The sequence below is a fragment of the Ambystoma mexicanum genome, chromosome 9 (genome assembly GCF_040938575.1).
Source record: "Ambystoma mexicanum isolate Mex_15411 chromosome 9, UKY_AmexF1_1, whole genome shotgun sequence".
NCBI classification, from domain to species: domain Eukaryota; kingdom Metazoa; phylum Chordata; class Amphibia; order Caudata; family Ambystomatidae; genus Ambystoma; species Ambystoma mexicanum.
The window spans coordinates 780,458,096-780,479,027 of record NC_090931.1 but is presented as its reverse complement, the minus strand read 5'-3'; the positions used below and the strand labels follow the sequence as shown (position 1 = coordinate 780,479,027).

The 20,932-nt window shown below is 43.3% G+C and overlaps 1 protein-coding gene across 2 annotated transcripts in view; it reads left to right on the top strand.

Moving 5' to 3' along the window:
* DNAH7 (dynein axonemal heavy chain 7) overlaps positions 1-20,932 on the top strand; it is a 1,167,586-nt gene that overhangs the window by 463,359 nt on the left and 683,295 nt on the right. For both annotated transcript variants that reach the window (XM_069615701.1, XM_069615700.1), the window contains one exon: positions 19,532-19,630. In XM_069615701.1, the coding sequence (XP_069471802.1) occupies positions 19,532-19,630 (99 nt within the window). The remainder of the gene's footprint in view (positions 1-19,531; positions 19,631-20,932) is intronic.

The window sequence follows — 20,932 nt, the reverse complement described above, 5'->3', positions numbered from 1 at the left end:
GTCAGCAAGTGAGCTAGTGGCTGACCTGGAGATTGAATTACCAGAGTCCCCAAATTAGGATATCTTTCTTCCCCATGGAAAGGTTTGACAGAAGGGGAATAAAGCCAAAAAGCAAAAAAAAAACAGAAAGCTCTTGCGATATCAATTTTTTTTTTATTTTTTTTTATTTTGTATATAATCTATATTAGATTTTTACAAAAGGAGTTCTCGTGATTACGTATACCTGACATAAGAAATGTTGAAGTGTTGAAAGTTACGTACTAATAGATGTTTAGAACATTGTTAGTGTTTACACCATCCAAAATTTATCAAAATTAAATGGCTTTTCTCGTTAGATGTCAGAAATGTCAGAGATGGCTAATCTTTTCCATAATGATGTTTAGTAGTTTTGCCGTCGGGATTAGCCATCTAGTTTGGGCTCCTGTAATTAGGCGGTTCCACCACATATCTTCATCGTTAATAAAAGAGTTTGTAAACAAGGGACCAAAAAAAACGTCCCTTTCCTGTGCGATCGCAGGGCAAACCATCAGGAGATGTCTTATGGATTCTGTAATTTCAGAATTTTTACAGAGGCGACATGATTTCTCATTAGTAGCAGCTCGGATAGCTAGAATTTCTTTTGTAGGAAGCAAATTAAGACGAGCTTTCAGTAGAGTTTTCATTGACAGCTTGCTGGGATATTTTTTACAGTATTCCATAGGCTCTTTAAGTTTGTTAAAGATGGGTGGTAGATGGATTAGCAGCTTGTTTGATGTTGCTTTTTCATTCGTATTTGTCCAATCTAACCACTCCATTTTTGATTTTATTCTTAACGGATTCTCGATTAGTTCATCTTCTGAGCAGGCTATCGCCTGCAGGAATTGTTGCTGAGTTTCAACCCAGTTTTTAAGTAGCTTGTTGTTTCCCTTACTGATTTCTTCATTGATCATACGGTATATTTGAAGACTCTCTGGATGTCTTATTTTTCTGAATAACTGAATCCTACTTTGTGCCACCACTGCAGCTATAGAGAGCAGACCTAGTTTGCGTCTTATTGCTGCAGAAGATGTAGATTTAGGAAGTCCAAGTACTGTTCGCCAGATATGGCCTTCTAGTTTGGTCCAGAGGGTCGACGGGATTGTTGGTGTTGCGTCCATACCGTATGTTAGAGACGGGATTACTTTAGCTTTATAGAAATGGATAGCAGGTAGGAGGCTGAATTTGCCATATTTTCTATGAACTGCCCGAAGCTGAGATGTTAAGTGTTTCGCCTTTGTCCATAGAGTTTGTTGCATTGTGTTAGCGTTCTAGCCTTCTAGCGTCAATTTCAACTCCCAAGTATTTGAATGTTGTAACAACTTCAATTTTTGTCTGGTGAAGGAACCACTGGAGATTTTCTTTCTTTTTTTTAGTCCCCTGTTTTTGGAAGATCATGATTTTAGTTTTTGATTTGTTTATCTCCAGGTTATTATCCTTTATGTATTGGGCAAGGTTGTCGAGTTGTCGCTGGAGTCCAACCTGCGTGTGGTCCAAAATTATCAGATCGTCGGCGTATAGAAGCCGGCTGACCCCTACGTTGCCGACTTTAGGTGGAAATGACCTGATCGCATCCTGGGAATCTTTAAAGTCGCCTAGGAAGGATATAAAAAGTGCGGGGGCCAGCGGACATCCCTGCTTCACCCCACGATGAGATGGAATTTGATCTGATAGGAGTCCTTCGTTGTTCAGGCGAACGGCCACCCTGGTGTTCGAATGAAGGGCGATTATAGGGTCCAGGATGTCTTCAGGACATTTCCACGCTTTCAATTTCTTCCACAATTTCGACCTGTCGACTCGGTCGAACGCCTGGGAAAGGTCAACGAAAGCTAGGAAGACTCTTGGTGCTCCCGACAGGACTTTGTCTTTGATGATGCTCAAGATCATTATGTTAGCTGCCGTACTTGCGTTTTTTTGAAAGCCAGTTTGCAGTGGGTCTGCCGAGGGGGATAGCCTTACCCAGCTCTGGAAGTGATTCAAAAGCATAGTAGCGAAGACCTTGCCTATAACATCCAACAAGGCTATAGGACGATAATTCGAAGGGTCCTCCCTGACGCCCTTTTTGAAAATTGGAACAATGACCGCCTGAGTCCAGGAGTCTGGTATTATCTTTTGATCTCTGCAGTCTTTGAAGATTAAGCTCATTACTGCTGCCCACTCGTCAGGGTTTTGCTTAAGGTCCGAGTTTGCTAGCCCGTCCGGACCTGGGGCTCGGGATAATTTTAATCTTGTGATGGTTTTTTTTATCACATCTTCGTCAGAAAGGTCCACCCAGTTTCTCACTGGCGATTGCTTTGGAAGAGTGATGGTTGTTGGGGGTGCCTCAAAAAGGACAGAGAAGTGTTTGACCCAATTTTTTTCTGTGACTGAGTTGGTCATAGCAGCTTTCGGATGATGGTTTGTTTGATTTATCATAGTCCAGAAATCCCGCGATTTTTTCGAGGCTAACACCTTGAGCATATTTTCTGCATCGGACTGGTAGAGAGAACTCCGAACATGTCTCAGCCATTGTTTGTAATTCCTCTTTTCTGTAAGATAAATTTCCCATGAGGTAGTTGTATTTAAAGCAGCGGCTTTTTTCTTTGCTTTCCTTAGCGTCCTACGTTTAATTACCAAATTAGTATTGTAGACGTGGTTGTATTGAAGCGCAGAATCATTAGGAAATTTCCGTGGTTTTTTGAACGGAAGAAGTAGTGGGATATAGCTGTCTCTGAAAGTGATGTCATCAGTATCAATGGCGGAGGTTAACATTTTATAGTTAGCAGTCAATGATTTAATGTCTTTGGTAGACATACAAAGGCGGGTTGCCTGGGAATTTGTCTCAATCGATTGTTTGTAGAATTGCTGATCATGAGCAGCGGTTTTGCACATAAGGTTCAAAAGGTTATGGTCACTCGCCTTGGTTCTAATTACTTCAAAGGTGGTTATACGCTGGTAGATTTGTTCAGAAACAAAAATATAATCAAGGGTGGCCGATGAGTTGTCGCGTTCCCAAGTAGGGATCAAATTTTGGCTCTGTGTTGCATTGGCAGCGTTATGGAAATTTCTAGAGCTCATTAATGTTAGCCAGATTTTACCTCTTCTCTCTGCCATAGTACTGGGTAGTGCGTTTGTTTTTGGCACGTTTGAAGCCACGCAGTTTGCATTTAGGTCCCCACAGATAACGATATTCGAAGTCTGATGCTTAATTCTAATTTCATCGATGATGTTAGAGGCGGCATCACAAAAGGTTTCTGGTGATGTTTTTTGGGGGTTCCAGTATGTGTTAATAATGGCGAGCGGTTCAGAGGAGATTTTACCTCTTGGCAAGGATTTCTCCGGCCATGTAGCCAGAATTGCCAGCAGTCCGTAGGATGCTTCTATTTTCTTAGAGATATGTATCCCTGAGCCTATACGGATGGCTATAAGTAGGCCAGATGATGGACGGCCGAGGGGGCCTTTATGAGCCGGAGAGATCTCTATGATGTAACCATCCAGAGCCGGTTTGTCCAATAGCCAGGTTTCCTGAAGACAAATGATGTCGTGGGTTCCCAGGTTGTAGCTGTCGTGTTCAGTTAAGTGCATGTGGCCTCTGGTGTTCCATGATGCTATGGACAAAAGTGAGTTTTGAAGATCCTTTTGGCTCAGCCGGGGGGGTTGAAGAGATGGAGTGGCACCCCCCGTTTGCTGCTATTTTTTGAGTCCTGGTGTTAAGACATCTCGTATCCAAGACCAGCGACCCTTTTTTGGCACACTGTCCAGGTTAGTTGTCAAAGAGTGTGATGGGTTTTTCCTGCTTTCAGTTTCTTGGAGTGGAGAGAGTCGACGATCTTGGTGTCGTACTCTAGGGGAGTATCGGCGAGTTTGGTATCTCCCATAGTCATTATGGCTTCTAGGCTCTCTTCTTCTTCTTCTTGTTTGTGTTCTTTCGTTTTCTGATTCGTTTTCTGATTCATCATGTCTAGGCTTGTCCCAAGTGCTAGATCGGTCCCTATTTGGTCTAGTAAGGTTGTAGTTGAATTCTCTCCGATGGGGTGAGGTTTTTCTCCGTCCTGCTGAGCCATATAAGTCCTCCGTGCGAAATTTGAATCTGTTTTTTTTACTGGGTGAGATCTTGGAGTTTTCTTCATTCTTATTACTTGTGTTCTGGACCGGGATCTCAGTAAGTATAAATCCCGACTGTTCTAGCTCCGTGTAAACACCTTCTGAAATTTCACGAATTGCCGATGACTTAATGTGGAGGTATGCTTTTGCTTGCTTGGACCTGTGATACGGCTCGGCTCAATTAAGATGAAGTCGTCTGATTTTAAGGACCGAAGAGTAGCAACTTGTTTTAGGATCTTAAGTACTGTTCTTCTGTTCAAAATCATATAGCGATCGTCTGTGGTTTTTTGTTCAATTTTGAATAGGCGGGTAGCTCTAGTTATGGAAGCATGGGAACTTTGGAGCGTCTCTAGTTTTGTAGTTGACAGTTTTTGTTTTTTTGTGTATCCTTGCTCAGAAAAGATTTCCCCATGTTTTGAGGTCTCCTTTTGGTGTAAGTTCGGAGAAGGTAAGGGCAATGTTGTTGTAATTTTGGCCCTACTCTCCGGATTGAGATTAGTTGATGTCATCGTGGATTTGTCGTTCTTAGAGCCAGGGAGTGCATTTGATGTTTCGTTCTTAGAATTTGGTACACTTTCTGCTTGTTGTTCTATATTTTCTATTGTATCCCAATGTTGCGTTAGATCGATCAGAGGGCTTCGAGACATAAATTCCTCACAGGTCCTGGGGGACGGCATAGAATCAGGCTCTGTGTTGACGTTGTTTTCACTCCGATGTAGTGTAGCCAGGTTTCCATCAAGCGTTTTTCGTTTGTTTTTTGGCGATTTTTTTGGTGCTAACACTAGGTCAAGAGCAGACACTGTTTTCAGATGGGAATTATCTTGTTGGGCACCCAGAGCAAGTTTCAGCACAGGATAATGTTCCCCTACGGGTGTCGCTTTTTGGGGCCCTTCACTGGGTGGAGCAAGTTTAGGTGCTTTGTTTGGTGTGCGTGGGTGTTTGTCAATTAGTCTTGCAAACACCGGCGCGAGTTCTATAGGTGTAGGGAGCAGCGTTGTCTGGGTTTCTTTATTGATCCAGCTTTTTTTAGCTCTGGTAATAGATTTTAAAAAATTAATCTGTTCGTCTAGCGTGGCCAGTTTTAAGTCCCAGGTGTCGCTATGTATCTTGTTCCTTTGGTCCAGGGCAGTTATAAAGCCTTCGACAAAGCTCAATTTAGTGTGCATCATTGCTGTAACTGTAATGTGGTCTTTTAAGGAATCGCTGATATTCTCGTACAGTTTCCCGAAAGGTGCCAATGCTATTGTTATAGCAGACATGATAGTTGTAAGGTCAGGTTTTTTCGGAGTTGCTTCCTTGGTACAAGGCGTAGATATTTCGCTAAGCCTCCTGTTTTTAGGTGGTGACCGATCCCTTGATCTGAGCGGCGATGATGGCATGGATAGTGCAAAACATTCATCTGTCTGAACTGCTTTTTTCAAGTATGTTGGTTGTGGCAGAGATTTATCAGGTTCCGAATGATCAGTAAATGGACGGCCAGGAGGTCGATGGTGAATAGCGGGTGGCGACAATACCGAAATTGCTCTTGGGGATGATGTATCTTTTGATGAGCTCTCCACGGCTCGGGATTGCACAGAACCATTCAAGACTTGGTCTGCCGTGGCTTTAATACTACTGAGTGTTTGTGATTGCGATTCTGGTTGTGTTAGATTTGTTTTGGGCGATCCTCCTGGAATCGTTTTTATTGGTGAACCATATTCCATCATCTCTCCAGAAAGGTTAACTATGGACGAGTTTTGAGCGTCCATAGGTCTTGAAACTCCTTTAGAGTCCAGCTTTTTTTCCAATGTAGGTTTGTCATTTATGGGTGAACCAAATGACTTTTCTTTTGTTGTTTCTCTCACTTTCCTTACTTTGGATACTAGGGGGAGATCTTGGATAGCTTCGAGAATCTCGGCGTCCGAAAGTTCATGTACTTGGTCCAGTTTTCTTTTACATTTCTTTTTAAAGAAGTCTTTAAGTGCAACTGAAAGAAGCGGTTGTGGGAGGGTTTTTTTTGTTAATGGTTTTTTTTTGAGTTTTGAAGTTTGTTTATTCTGTGAACTCAAACTGGGTTCTTTTGACGATTTTTGACGCGATGATTTTACTGCTTTGTCGACTTTGTCAAAAGAAGGTAGTTTTTTTGACTTTTGTTTTTTAGGAGCTTTGATGTTTTGTATCACAGAACAATCTACTTCTATATTATCGCTTGAGTCTTTTTCTGTCGATAGTTGTCTGGCAGAAGGCGCCTCTTTGAGTATTAGCACATTTTGAACATTTATTTCCTTGTTTCTATGTGGTTCCAGAGATGGGGTCAAAGACTTCCCCGATGGTGTATTGTTACCCATGTTTTCAATTTCGATCTGCAGGCCTTCGTTATTCTGCTTTTGCGAGTCCGTACTGGGACTTCTTGATACATGGAATTGTGCTATAACCGTCGTGCTTACTTGTCCCACGTTGGTACTGCTAGTAGGAGAGACGTTTTGGCGACGGCCCTGCAAGCCTTCAGTCAAGTCCTCCACGGTTTGTAGCTGGTGGAGGTGATTAGGCTTAGTTGCAGCGGGGGAGGGGAAATCCACCTCCCTTAGCGGAACCCTCCAACCGCTGGTCATCGTTGGTTCCCGGCCCGAGACTTGTACTCCGGCAGCCGTGATGTCACGTCGCTCCCCCGACAGGGCGACCAGCTCAGGGGCGGCGGCCGGCCGTCCTCCGACAGTCACGGCCTCCGCTCCACTCGTCACCCCGGAGGGCTGGCGGTGAAGCTGGGCGGGAGAAGTCGCGGGAGAAGTCGCACAGGGGGAGGAAGAGAAAATCGGCGCCGCAGGATTCAGGCGCGGCTCGCATGCTCCCCCAGGGGAGGGGCACGCCTCCAACGCCTCCAACGCCACGGCCCGCGACACAGGTGAAATGGGAAAAATCGGGGGCATGGTCGGATCGATGGAGGAATTAGTGGGGGACAGAAATGGGGAGCGCCGAGTAATATCGAAAGGGTTTTCAAAATCAAACTGTGGTCTTACCATTTCTGTCACTTTGTTTGGTGAAATAGTTATAGTGGAAGGCGGGTTGATACCAGTCCTTATCTCCTTCACCTTTCTGGTTAAAGACTTCTGTGCAAGGAGTACGTGGGGTTCCAAGACCTTGCGGTTGCTCCTAAGTCTTCGTACTTCCAAAACTGACTCAGCAGGAGTCGTCAGGTCGGAGAGCTCAGGAATTAAGTTTGTTGTTTCGACAGGCTCCATAGGCTCCATATGGACAGGCACGCAGACAGCCGCGGACTGCTGCAGACTGCACAAGCCTCAGCACACGGCTCCGCTCACCGCTCCGCTGTGTATACCAGGTATAAGTGGGTCCTCCCACAAACAACAGAGTAGAGAGACTGCTGCAGACTGCACAAGCCTCAGCACACGGCTCCGCTCACCGCTCCGCGGTGTATACCAGGTATAAGTGGGTCCTCCCACAAACAACAGAGTAGAGAGACTGCTGCAGACTGCACAAGCCTCAGCACACGGCTCCGCTCACCGCTCCGCGGTGTATACCAGGTATAAGTGGGTCCTCCCACAAACAACAGAGTAGAGAGACTGCTGCAGACTGCACAAGCCTCAGCACACGGCTCCGCTCACCGCTCCGCGGTGTATACCAGGTATAAGTGGGTCCTCCCACAAACAACAGAGTAGAGAGACTGCTGCAGACTGCACAAGCCTCAGCACACGGCTCCGCTCACCGCTCCGCGGTGTATACCAGGTATAAGTGGGTGCTCCCACAAACAACAGAGTAGAGAGACTGCTGCAGACTGCACAAGCCTCAGCACACGGCTCCGCTCACCGCTCCGCGGTGTATACCAGGTATAAGTGGGTCCTCCTCGCGATATCAATGAATGTGGGGTTTAGAAAATTCCTGCACACACTTTTAACTGTGACAAGAGATAGAAATAGAGGAGCTCCAAAATATGCCGTGCTGGAGAGCTTAAATGAGGGCTGGCTGCTGAATGCTTTAAAAGGCCTGCCTGATGAGACAACCTATATGGATCCCAAGTCCCAGCCAGAAGAGTTGTTGAACTTGTCGGTGTACACAGATTCTAATGCTGAGGTATCTTATGTGGAGCAGTCGCCAAGGCTGGTAAGGCCCAGTGAATTGATACATACCCCTACAATTCTAACCCTAGGAGCTCCTGCTCGTATGGGTAGTGGCTACCCGGTGGTAACTGTAACCGAATGATTGCCGGAAAGGGGAAGTGAGCAAATCAAAGCCGGTATTCTATACTTTAAAACAGAAAAGGGAGCGTTTGCACCAGGAAAATCAACAATAATGTGACCTGTGCTCTCTGAGAAATTCTGCGTGAGTCTCTGCAGGCTACTGTGTTCAGGCTACTTGATAGCATTCCATTGTTGCGTTTTGTACAATCCTGTGACATTGAGCTTGTAGAGCTATTTGATGATCAGCATTTGGATCGTCCACTTGTGCATGTTGGTTTGAGATTAATTAGGCCTTTACTACTGGAGGCGGCTCCACCGCTTCCACCCATGGGTTACTATATGTTAGATGTTTGTAGATCAAAGATGTTGAATGCAATTGCTTTGAATAAAGGGCTTGGGGGAAAGGAGATTTGTTTGTCGGGCTATCCTCCCTTGAAAACATTTTGCTCATTTGCTAATGTGGCCTGTAATAGACGAGTAGTGGATATGTCCCAGCATCTGGATGTTCAGGGAGTGGCCCAGGAGTGGTTGTGGGTGGCGGGGGCTCTTGTAACAGCCAAAAAAGAAAAGAGTAATTAGCGATGTCATCCTCGGGCCTTAGTTGAGATTCAAATGAGCTTCTGCAACACCAAGAGGTTTTCTCCACCTTTTTAAGCAGTGGGATAATGACTTAACGGTATTAGACTTAATGTTTCTACAGGATACCTGATTAACAGAAGCCCCTCTAGTGGGTGGTTTCACTATATTTTTAATCCAGCACATAAAGGCCTGAAGGGTAGTCCTTTGTCGGGTCTACTAACAGCAGTTATCAATGGAAAGGGTCTAGTTTTGCCAGAATTGTTGTCTCTGAATCTATTCATCCAGACTACTAAATTAACTTGGGATGTTGCAAAAAACTCGGGTATGGGTACTGTTGCTCTGATTAATAGCTATTGGAACCCCATGGGAATCTCGGCTGAGGCTTTTCTGGATGGCGTTGCTGATGATCTAGATGCAAGTTTGTTAGACTCTATTACGACTCTATTATGGCCTGTGTGATATGTGGTCATCTAAATATTCATCTAAATATTACGTTCTCCTCTCTCGATGTGCATTTTCCCCCTCAAGAAATTGGGGGGAATTGCCGCTAGAAAGACATGTACTGGTGGCTAGCATTGATGGAGTATAGGGGCCTCAGTATGCTTAATGGTAGTCTGCCAGGTGATAACCCAGCATTTCCGACATGGAGGAGAGGAAATTAGAAAGCCACCCAGACTATTTTTTTCTTACAGCCAATCATTTTCGATATGTAGTGAAATTAAAAGCTGGTCTTCCTCACCTTAATGATCGTGGAGTTTTAAGCCTGTGGGCTGTTACTTCTAGTGGAGGAAGTGATGCTTATTATTCCCCTCAGGTAGAGGTAGAAGGTGGTAGAAATCAGATTGTGTGGAATGACAACTCAAAGAAATTGAATAGATTGCTATTCTCTATGTATGGAAATTCCCTGATGGGATGTGAGGCCCTGGCAAAGTGTATGTAACTCTCCTGTGTTCTTTCTCCCAAGAAAAGGCCACCACTATCAGGCCTATATTTAAGCATAGGCAGGTATTTGATGTAGATGTTCAGAGAAGGAAGGGGGCACCTCATGCCGAGATTAAGGTGTGGTCTCTGTTGAGTTGATTTTGAAGTAATGAAGAAAAAACGACCAAACGCACAGAAGCTATTCCACTTTTGGAGAAAAATGCTCCCTATGTTTAGAGAGAGGTGATATTCTTTGCCAAATTTTGAAATGTAGTACCCCAATGGGATTTCCAATTTTGCTTTAAAGAGACACCCTGAATTATGGGTGAATATTTTTTACATAATATTTCTGAAAATTGTCAAAACTAAACAGATTCCCCATTCTTGGAAAACTGTGATACTTGCCGTTTTTAAAAAAGGAGATTGCTCCTTGCCTTCTAATTATTGCAGATAGCCCCTTTAGAGAGCACGGGAAAGATTTTTGCCCCATTATTATTAGAAAAGTTGGAGGAGTGGATACAGCTTTATGGTAAGCAAGATGACACAGAGCACCACAGGTTCAATCCTCGGGTCTGTGCTTAGAAACCTCTCGGTATTAAGCGCGTTATAAATAACCTATCATAATATCATCATCATCATAAAGTTGATATGTTTCTATCTGGTTTTGTTAAAATGCCTTTAACAGGTTTAAAAGGGCTGATATTGAATATGTTTTGAAAAAGGGCCCAGAGTAAGGGCGAAATGATCTAAGTAGCGCTAATAGACTTTGCATTAGCTTTTGATAGTGTTGATGCGGCCCTCTTATGGTCTCACTTGCGAAGTGGGGCTATCCAGGAAATCTCCTTGACAATATTGTTGAACTATATAGTGAAACATCCATGGCTGTAAGGCTGACACAGAAGGGGAAGCTTTAAAAACAAATTGATACAGGAACGGGCCTTAATGTGAATTAGGCAGTGAATCAAGCCAGTGATAGTGAGAAGACGCTATGCAGCTCTGCCTGGCCTCTGAGTATGCCATATGGCGATAGGGAAATACATTACCTGGGATACCTTCAGCTCCTAGCAGGTAGAACCAAGTCTCTGAAGAATGGGAAGCGGATCCCCTGTAACTGCACAATGGGAAGCGGATCCCCTGTAACTACACATCTTCCACATTTGGCAGCAATCCCAGAAGGATCTCTTCATGCCAAAGACAAATTAGAACACCAATTCTTTGCAAGGAGAATACATGAACCATTTCCCTGTGAGAATGATTTATCAAATTGTGTTATCTGATTCCCTCATATTCCAGTATCATGTGCAGGCTCCAGTTGACTGTATGTAGGATGATCCCCCTATGAACAACCTGGGTAAGACACACCTATTTTGTCACCGCCAGTCATGCTCAAGGTACAGCTGAGTTGAGGGAGAAAGGAATTACTCTGCATCACATCCCTAGCTACTTTCCTTGGACAGTCCTTTCTATATGATCGTTTGAATATCACAGACATTGTATGGCTATTGTGATGTACCAGGATTGAGATGGGGAGGCAGGGGACCTTGTTTTGGTTAGAAATGTTTATTCAAATAATTAAGGGGTTGGAAAATGCCTCACTATCCCTGAACTTCGAGGTATTTCCCTACCTCAACCAAAGACTAAGGATCTGTCCTTCGGCAAGATGTCCAGAGCAAACATTTTCGGTGTCCAAAGTCCTATCCTGACCCACACACTCTGAAAGTAACTCTGAGGTGCTAAAGGTAATGTCTTTGGTCTTGAAAGTGCACAGATATTCAAGTTCAAAGGAAAGGTGTAATTCCAATACAAAGGTTCCCAATGGATAGTCTTCACAGTTCCGGAGAATGGCTCCTTCCCCAGGTTTCCTTTCACCAATACAAAAGATCAACAAAACAGTCCAAGTACTTTATAGCCCAAAAGGATAACTCCTTCCTCTTGGCGTTGCGCTCTACTCCTAAGGAAATGTCTCCTTTCTTCAGGTCTGTTCAACCAATTCAAAATCCTAATGGCAAGAGAGTCTTCCTTCGGATTCTTTGTTCAACAAAACAACTTGGATGCAAAACAACTTTGATGCAGGTCCCAGCCTCGCAGCATACCTGGTATATTCCTGTGCCAGGTCCTCCTCCACTTTCAATGCAATTTGTCTCACAAGCTTGTCTCTGCCTGGTGTAGTTTCCTGCCAGGTCTTTCTCATGTGGTTACTTTACACACTTGCAAACTTGACTTTGCCTAGTATACTCTTCTGCCCGGACTTTCTTATAAAGTTCACTTAATATACTTTGCAAAGTTGACTTTTGTTACCTTTTGACATATTGGGCCTCATTATAAGCATAGCAGTCCGGGAACTACGGTACCGGTAAGCATGCCGGTACCGTAGTTCCCAGACTGCCATACTACGATCTGTGCTCGCGGGTGCCTGTCAGCCCGCCAGGTCTGGCCTGGCGGGCAGAGTAGCACCCGCGAGCACAACTCGTGGATGCACCAGCACCATTATGAACACTGTCGTGCATCCGGGCTCCTCATTCCCATTCAGCCGTATGTGTCAGGTTTCCTTTAATTATTACATTATTCCCCTTTATTTCTGTGTGGGTTAGAAGTTTTCTACTGCAGTTGGTTTGGCCTTGACTTTTCTATACAGATTCCTGGCTCTGGCCCAAGGCAAGATGGAGTTTTACAATAGAAGCTTTGATTGGCTAGAGAGAACTTCAGGACAACAATAAACGTTCTAAACTGTCCCTCTCTGCCTTTCATCGTCGTAACCCCAGCTGAGAGGACGGCCTAGTGGATTTGAACTTTCAAATCTTGGCAGTCGAGCGGCTACTTATTCGGGTTTGTTCAGAAGAAGTATTCAGGTTCACAGGAGAGTTTTCGGAAGTTCTTTTGGAAAAGTAACATTCTTAAGCTAAGTGACTTTATTTGAATATGTAAATCTGTTGCCCAGATTCATTAGTGACTTTTAGAGAAAGTAAATGTAAATTCAATAGTAGAACTGTTATGTTACACTGTTAATAGTTCCACGTTTAATTCTTAAAAGCGCGCGTATTCATAGTGTGGGTACGCGAGCGCGTGAAAAGACTACTATGTGATTTCTGCAGCGCGTGAGTTTATAGCGTGTGAGTTCATAGCGCGTGTACGCAAGCATGAGAAAAGAATTCTACCTGATTTCTACAGCGCGTGTATTCATAGCGTGGGTGTTTATAGCGCGTGTACGCGAGCGTGAGAAAAGACTTCTACATGATTTCTACAGCGTGTGTGTTCATAGCGCGGGTGTTTATAGCGCGTTTACGTGAGCGTGAGAAAAGACTTCTACGTGATTTCTACAGCGTGTGTGTTTATAGCGCGGGTGTTTATTGGGCGTTTACACGAGCGCAAGAAAAGACTGCTACGCAATTTCTTCAGCGCGTGTTTTCATACCGCGTGTGTTCCTCAGCGCGTGTTTTACTCCGGCGCGTATTTTCTTCAGCGCGTGTAAATCTTTGCGTGTGTGGACAAGTTTGCAAGTTCTTAAAGAGACTATGTACTTTATTAAGAAAGAAGAACTGGATTCTTTTTAAGCCCATCATAACTGGAACACTATACAGTTTTAAGAGGCGTGAGTCAAGGTTCTTAAGGCTACATTACTCGAAAGGAGTTGCTGTTATTTTCAAGATTTTCAAAGCAAAAGAAGGTAGAAAGATTTTATCAGCAATTACTCCTATCTTCTCTAAGATCCTTAAATAGAAGAACCAGGTATGATTCTTTACATTTTAGTTAAGGATATAGAGTTTTCAAAATCAAAAGGTAGTTAAGTAATTTGAGGATTTTGTGTGTTCTTATGTATTCACTGCAGGTTCCGCATCAGCTAGTCTAGACGTCGCCAGCCTGGTGTTTCTTATGTTATCCACTTCCCCCCCTTTCCCTTTGGGTTGTAGTTAACAGAGCCGAGTATAAACTGGTTCTGAGGATTACATTTCAGGGGGATTGTCGGGGGTTCAGCAGCTTCCGCGGACACAGGATATCTCTCAGCCTGACAGTATGGGGCCGAATGGGGATGGGGAGTCCCTTATTGCCGGCACCCGCGAATGGGCAATTACCGGGTCAGCTGAACTCGGCATGTCCTGTGGGACTCAAATGGGAATGGGGATTAACATTTTCCTGCGCCTGACTTCACGGACCGCCTGGGCTGTAATGCCCCGGTGTTTCCGGCAAGTCAGGCGCCGGAAAAATTAGCAAGTACGGTGGCAACCTGCTGGTTTTACCGGCACAGTTACCGCCGGTCTTGTAATGAAGCCCACTGTCTCTTATCTGTCCTTGATAGCATTGCTGAAGCACCCCGAGTCACAGTTTTCCTTCTCAGTCCTCGCCGTCTTTTGGTGGCCTTCTTTGGTTCTCTCGCAATAAAGGTGTCCCGTCTCCACTTCACGTGTTCACTGCTTTCGCCTAGTGGCTTCCACATCCTTCGCAGCTGCCGCTCTGCTGCTGAGCCCTTTCTGTGTTCGGATGGTGCTTTTACTGCTTTTCGGTTCCCGTGTCTGCAAGGATGACTTCTCTTCTCTTCCCGCTATGGTCCCAGCATGGTGAACCTGTTCCAGCAAGTGGCTAAAATGCAGAACATGTATAGTAAAATGGGAGTTTTGTTGCACATGGTGCAAGGAAATAGGTCTATATTCCAATACTGTCCAACTGCACCAGATACTTCCATATGTTATTTCCTATATCTGCAAAGGGTGGGGAAAAGAAGCATATTGGTAACTGCAAATTTTAATCCCCTCAAAAATCTCAAATCCTAGTTCCATTTATTACCTGTGATCCTCTGCTGGCAGCTAAGAGGCAATACTAGATTGTTTCTTAGAAGAAGTAATGTCCAAAAAACCTTTTCCTTCCTAGAGATTCACTAGTTTCACTAGTGTATCCTGACTATCCAGAGACCCGAGAGGTTTGACTTCCATGAATTAATTTTTACCAAACCCAGGATGGTTTAGAAACTAAACCTCAAATCAAATACTAATCAAACTAATATTCCCTAGCACTAACTATTACACCTTTTAAATAAACACATTCTTCTTCAAAGAGCACCGGTGCAATGACAGAACTCGTAATTTTAAGCGGATGGCTTCTATAGAAGCTCTTCCATTTGAGGATGCACGACAAGTGAAAGTGTCTTTCTTCCGTGCTTGAAATTAAATTTCATTCACCTTTAATTATGCATGGCACACCGCGGAACACTTTGCAACTGTCTAGTGTCTGTGAAGTTCAGGTTACGTTGCGTAGTGCCCATAGAAAATCCATGCCCTAAAAGTAGCGTTCCTTCTTGGAGCTGCGTCCGTTAAGCGGTATTGAGGAAATAGTAGGTCTAACTTGGATGCCTTCTAGAAAAACAGTCTCGGTTGAAAACTGAAAACTAAACTTCTAAATAAACTGCGCAGCTTCAGTGAGGTACGCTTTCAAAAGTTCCTTTCAGAGAAACTGTAGTTTCAAAAAGAGGTCAGTGCCCCACCATGTAGCTCAAATGTCCCTCGGAGTTCCTGCAACCTATATTTCTTCTTTCCGGCGATTCTTTTTCCTGTATAACCCCTTAAAGAAACTATGGAGCTGTGTCAAACAGGACCTTCCTACTTAAAAAGTTTCTATGAAAGGCAGTTTAGAACGTTGCCTGATTCCCATGACCCGAGTTCCAACCAATAGTCATTCAGATGGGTTTCCTCCATGATGACTTGGGAAGGGCTGTCATTCCTAATGAAGGATAGTTAAGGAAAATACCATGCAAGGGATCACTGATTCCCTGACATAAAAGTATTAATAAATTAAACGTAATAAATAAAACTCTCATAAGCGTGCCTGCAATCATAAATTAAACCCTTCTACGTTTGCCTGCAATCTTATTTGACCTGACAGTCTGTTGCTTTCAGATTGGCTTCTCAATGAAAACCCATTTCACATTGAATAACAGCTTGTAGGAACTTTTGTTAATCCCAAGCAAACAATAGAATCCAGGTTAACTTAACTTCACACTCTTAAGAAACATAGTGGTATTGTTACGCTCACCTGGTTCCCACAGGGGCGTTGGTCGTAGTGCTGAGATTACTGTTTGGACTGGCCCGCCTCGTTTCGTCTGCTTGACCCGAAGAAGTATTCTCCTGCAAGTGGAGAAAGGGATTTAGCCTCCCGTGGATTTAAACAAGGACCCCCCCACTGCTCCCGATCTCCCCACTAGTCACCCCTGATATTTCCTTTTAGCAAGCTCACCTTATGTATTTAAATGATGAGCTCTCCATCCTGCTTGGCATGCAGGGGCGCGTAGATACCAGTTACTTCACTGGTTTGAAGGTACTGGAGGAGTTCCGGCTATTGACTCCGGGGCTTATAAAGTTCAAAAGAGTTCAATATGTCCGATGTTCACTCTTGTTCCATTCCCTTTTTTTAATTGCACTTTCAATATGTCCGATTTTCACTCTTGTTCCATTCCCTTTTTTGAATTGCACTGGGTCCAAAAGAATATTGCCTGGAGGTAGCTGATGGCGTTTGGGTAAGAGTCTGTATTTCCCAACACTGTCCGGTAAAGTTGCCTGAGTTTAATTTGTTGTTTTTCTCTCCCTTTATAGGTGTGGCATATGAAGATGTGGCATGTTAAAGGGTAATGCCTTTGGTGATAAATCAGGTAAGTCTATGGTAAGTGATGATATTTGTCGGCTTCCGGGCTCACCTTGTTATTTCTTTGGTTTTCTCCAGATGCTGGAGTTCGACGACAAAAAGATGGAGAGAGCGCTGAGTTGAAAGATGCTGTGGACTGGTGAGTATAACGCGCGCTGCAGCTGGCGAAGCGACGCGTGTTGGAATAATGTTCTTTCCAGGCTCGGAGACGTGCAGGGTCCGGAATCAGGTAAGGAATAAAAATGATGTTCGTTATCTAACCTTTTCTCCTTCTTTTCCCCTTTTCCTAGGAGCTCCGGATTCGAGGCGGGCGTGGCAGAAGACTGGATGCAGGCTTGCAGGCACGGTGAGCGTTACGCTGCAGAATGCAGAATAACGCAAAGCGTGTGCTGCTGATCGGGCTTGGTTTAAATAGCCTCCAAAGTAGTTCCAGGTAAGAAGTTCCCCAGAACCACACCCAAGTAAAAAATAGTCCCTGTAACAAAATAGTCCCATCCAGGCCTCACGTTGGCTTGGATTCAGTTGCAGCATGGTCTGCATGAGGTAAGTAATGTCTATGAGGCTGGCGCCTATGGCCTATGCCTACCCCCCAGCCGGGGCTGTTGGGGTTTTGATAAATATCTGGATGCCTGCTCCCGGGGCTGATGGACTCGATCCGGATGCCCGGGGGTAGGCATCATGACAGGTATCAGCACCACTCTATGCTGGAGGAGTGTCACTTCAAGGCATCTGTGCAGCTGCCACCTGGAAGACCCCTCACAGAATCACAAATAGCTAGTATCTCCAGTATTGACGAGTGAGCCGAATCTATGGTGTCGGAGGCAATAGGTGATACCCATCTACTAATTTTTAAAACCAAGGGAAATGATGTACATACATTTCCACAACCACAAAATGGTGGCAATAGGGTGCAAACAGAGCCTGGCCTGCCTTTACAAATATGCAAATAACCCCTTTTGCAACTATACATAAAAGCTCATATTGTGTTTTTCTAATTTAGGAGCAAACTGTCAGGTCACAGCTTACCAATCCCTTGGAGGTTGACAACGAACCCCACTAACCAGTACTGAATTGTCAAGTCTGATGTCCTCTGGCATTTCTCATTCACACATATGTAAACTAACACCAGCCGAACCTCTTGTGTACAAAACATAAGTTTCATAATGTCCCCAGATCAGAACTTCAGAGTTGACACTTATGGGGGGAAGGGGAAGTGGATGAAACAAAAAATGCCAGATCTCTGCTTGCTGCCCTCTGGGTTCTACAGTCTCTGACTTGGGTTCTAATTTGGATCTGCAAAGAAGCACAAAAGATATTATAACGCTTGCCTCTTCCTTGATTCAGTTCCCTTATCGTATTTGCACCCACACTTTACCTGACTGCTTCCTCTAAGCACTAGAAGACTCGAAGGAAATCATATTTGGTAAAACAAATGTCTTTCCTGTGAACTGCTTGAAAATCATTGTAGCATAGGGGGTAGTCTCTTGTGTTTTGTTTTGTTACTTTCTTTTAAAATAATTAGTTACAAGTTGTGTCCATTGCTATCTCATTCTTCACCACGCTGCCCATGCTTTACTTAGGAGAAAGTGCACATGCTCCTGTGCATTTCGTCAAAACGGTTTCTGTAGTTATTTCACCCTGCACCTGCACTATTTAAATACTATATTCGCCATTCTGTTCACCGTGCTTCTGCGCCCTACTTTCCAAAAATGAGCCGCTCTTGCTCCCAACCGCTCTCCACACACGTTAAAGGGTTCCTACGATAAGCAAAGCAGCACACGCTCGCAAAACCGGTATGCCTCATTGCATGTATCTCACACCGCTGCTGCCCACACACTTCTTGTCTTTTAACAAATAATTGCTCAAGCAGGCACAAGCAAAATTGTTGATTTGACCAGATTTAGTCACTGCTCATTAACTTTTCTCTAACTCTGGAACAATATTTATTTAACTTCTAATTTACTTTTCGTACTATTTACAACTCTTCTGACTTCTAAACTATTTATCTAAAGCCTCACTTATCTTAATCTGGTTCTCAGGTTTGTCCTTTTATTCTCTGGTTGGTCGTCTTTCCTCAAATCTTCTGTATAGCAACTCAAGTAAACTGTGACCACCTTAGTCAATGTCCTGAATGAAACGCAGTTTAGAATCTTTCTCAAGATTCCACACTATCTCATTACAGTCTCTCTACCAATCAATTTTGAGAAGCGTCCCCACCATCTTGAAAAGGGACAGCCCCAGCTCTCTGATGGAATCTGAGTAAGGAAAGAATTGTTCTCTGGCATTTCGCATTCACACATATCTAAACTAAGACCAGTCGAACCTCTTGTGTACAAGCCACCCGCCCCCCCCTCAACCCTGACCTCCACTCTCGCTGGACCGCTCTCACCTGCTTTTTGGGTTATTTTCCCTGGAGTTATTTTCCCTGTTGAACCCTGACACAAGCACAGTTCTACAGTCACAGTTCTAACGTTTCTTGTTTGACTGCATAGGTAGGTTTGGAACCGATTTCAGAGGCTCCTCCTCCCTTTCATGGGAAGTTGTTCTGTTTCCCTAATTTTGTGGAAAGGGTTTTCTGTGCATCGGTTTCTCTTTGTTGCATTTATCTTATGCACATTACCTCATGGCAGACTCTAGTTCATTCAAAATGTGGGTTGCAAAGTTAGAAAGGATTTATCCTGCACAACACAAAGACAATGACAGGTGCCTACTTTCAAAGTCACTCATTGTCAAGTTGTGGTCTTTATTAATGGCACATATATTAGTTTTGGAGAAGGAATATTCCATTGGTGGCGACATAAGCTTCATAATTATAGATATTTCTAAGATTTAAGTGAATTTACTCTATGATTTGACCAACATCTGTGACAAGATAGTGCTCTGAATGTTGCTTCTTACTAGTCCTAATGTCATGTAAAAGTATTGGTTATAATTTCTGTGAATCAAAAAATATGTATTAGATGCAGCTTTGACATTAGATGGATGTATTTCAAGACAGTATAGTTATGAATTAAAAATCGTAAAAATGTCCCAAAATCACGAGGAATACTCATTCCTATATATGTTTGTATGTTTTGTTAAACTACAAAGCAGAGTTTGTTTTCTTTGGCTAATGAAAAAAGTTTCCTTTTCAGCTGAAATTTCCAACTGAAAATGAACAGGTTTTACTGTTAAGATCCATCATTGATGTAAATCTTCCAAAGTTCTTGGCCCATGATTTGCCACTTTTTGAGGTAAGCAAGTTTACGCAGGTAAGATAATGTTTTCAAGCAAAGCTATATAGTTGTTGTATTTTGATCTAACACCATAATTCAAGATGTGCCCTGGAATAATTCTGGACAATGCATATTGGCTTAGGTTTAAAATAAAAGGGTGACAAATGTCTGCATAACGTATTGACCATCATCCGAATTTTAGTCGGGTTTATGCAAGTACTTCCACAGAAATTATCCTTTCCTTTATAATATAGTTCTGGAAGAATCCTCTCCCATTAATAGCTTACCATCTGCTCTTAACCCTATAATACAGATCCTGTGAAGTATTTCTTAATGCTCTGTGCATTGATATGGAAATAACAAGAAGAAGCAAGTGGTCCATAAACATTCCTGTGCAGAGTGAAAGAAACTGCCCTTCAAACTCTGTATGCCCACTTTAATTTCTTATGGCCAGGAAGTCTTGCGAAATTAGGTTTACTGACTAGCTGACTTGGAGAAAGCAACAACTTTTCTTCTTTGCATTTTAAAAGATACTTGAGTGAAGAAAAGATGATCTATTCCATACAGCATGTTATACAAGTGACTCTTTAGCTCTCATTCTAAAAATAAAAAAGATAAGACACTACTCTATCTTGTCTGACCTGTGTATTTTTCCATGTATTAAGGGAAGTGTATCTCAATGTGATGAATTCTACGATGTATTGTTTGTTTTTATTTGGTTAAATAACCTTGCTGATGTTTGATGATTGTTATTAAGTGTTATGGTTGAAATTTAATTGAAATGTAAATATTTTTTAAAAAAGAAGAAAAAGATTGGACACTACAATCTGTCGGTTTCAAGTTGTAATGAAAACAGCTGTTAAAAGGTCTGATGGAAAACACTGTGTAATTCAACAGTATTGCAACATTTGTTTAAAGTTGTAATACATTCTTTAATCAGCTCTGTGTCTTAGAAGATAGTTTTGATGTAAGCACATCAGAGCAAACTCTCCCTTGTAGTCAATATTTTAGCATCAAAGATGTTATAATGTTTAACATCAACAGAACGCTAAGTCAGATCAAGTGTTTCTCTTATTTATTTTAATTGTTCATTAATAACGTGCTTCATACAAGCGTTGTGGTTCCTAAGCGTGGGATCGGGATTCAAACCTGTGTGGCGCTGCGTTGTCTTGCTCCTGGGCTATCCTTCCTCACTAGCAAAAAGGGTCTTCCTCACTAGTGTGAGAAACCTGAAGGTGTCTCACGTACTAGTCCTCAGTGATTTGTCATCCAGGTGGCCAGGACAAGGCCATCGCTATTGGATCCAGTTCCTGGTGGTGG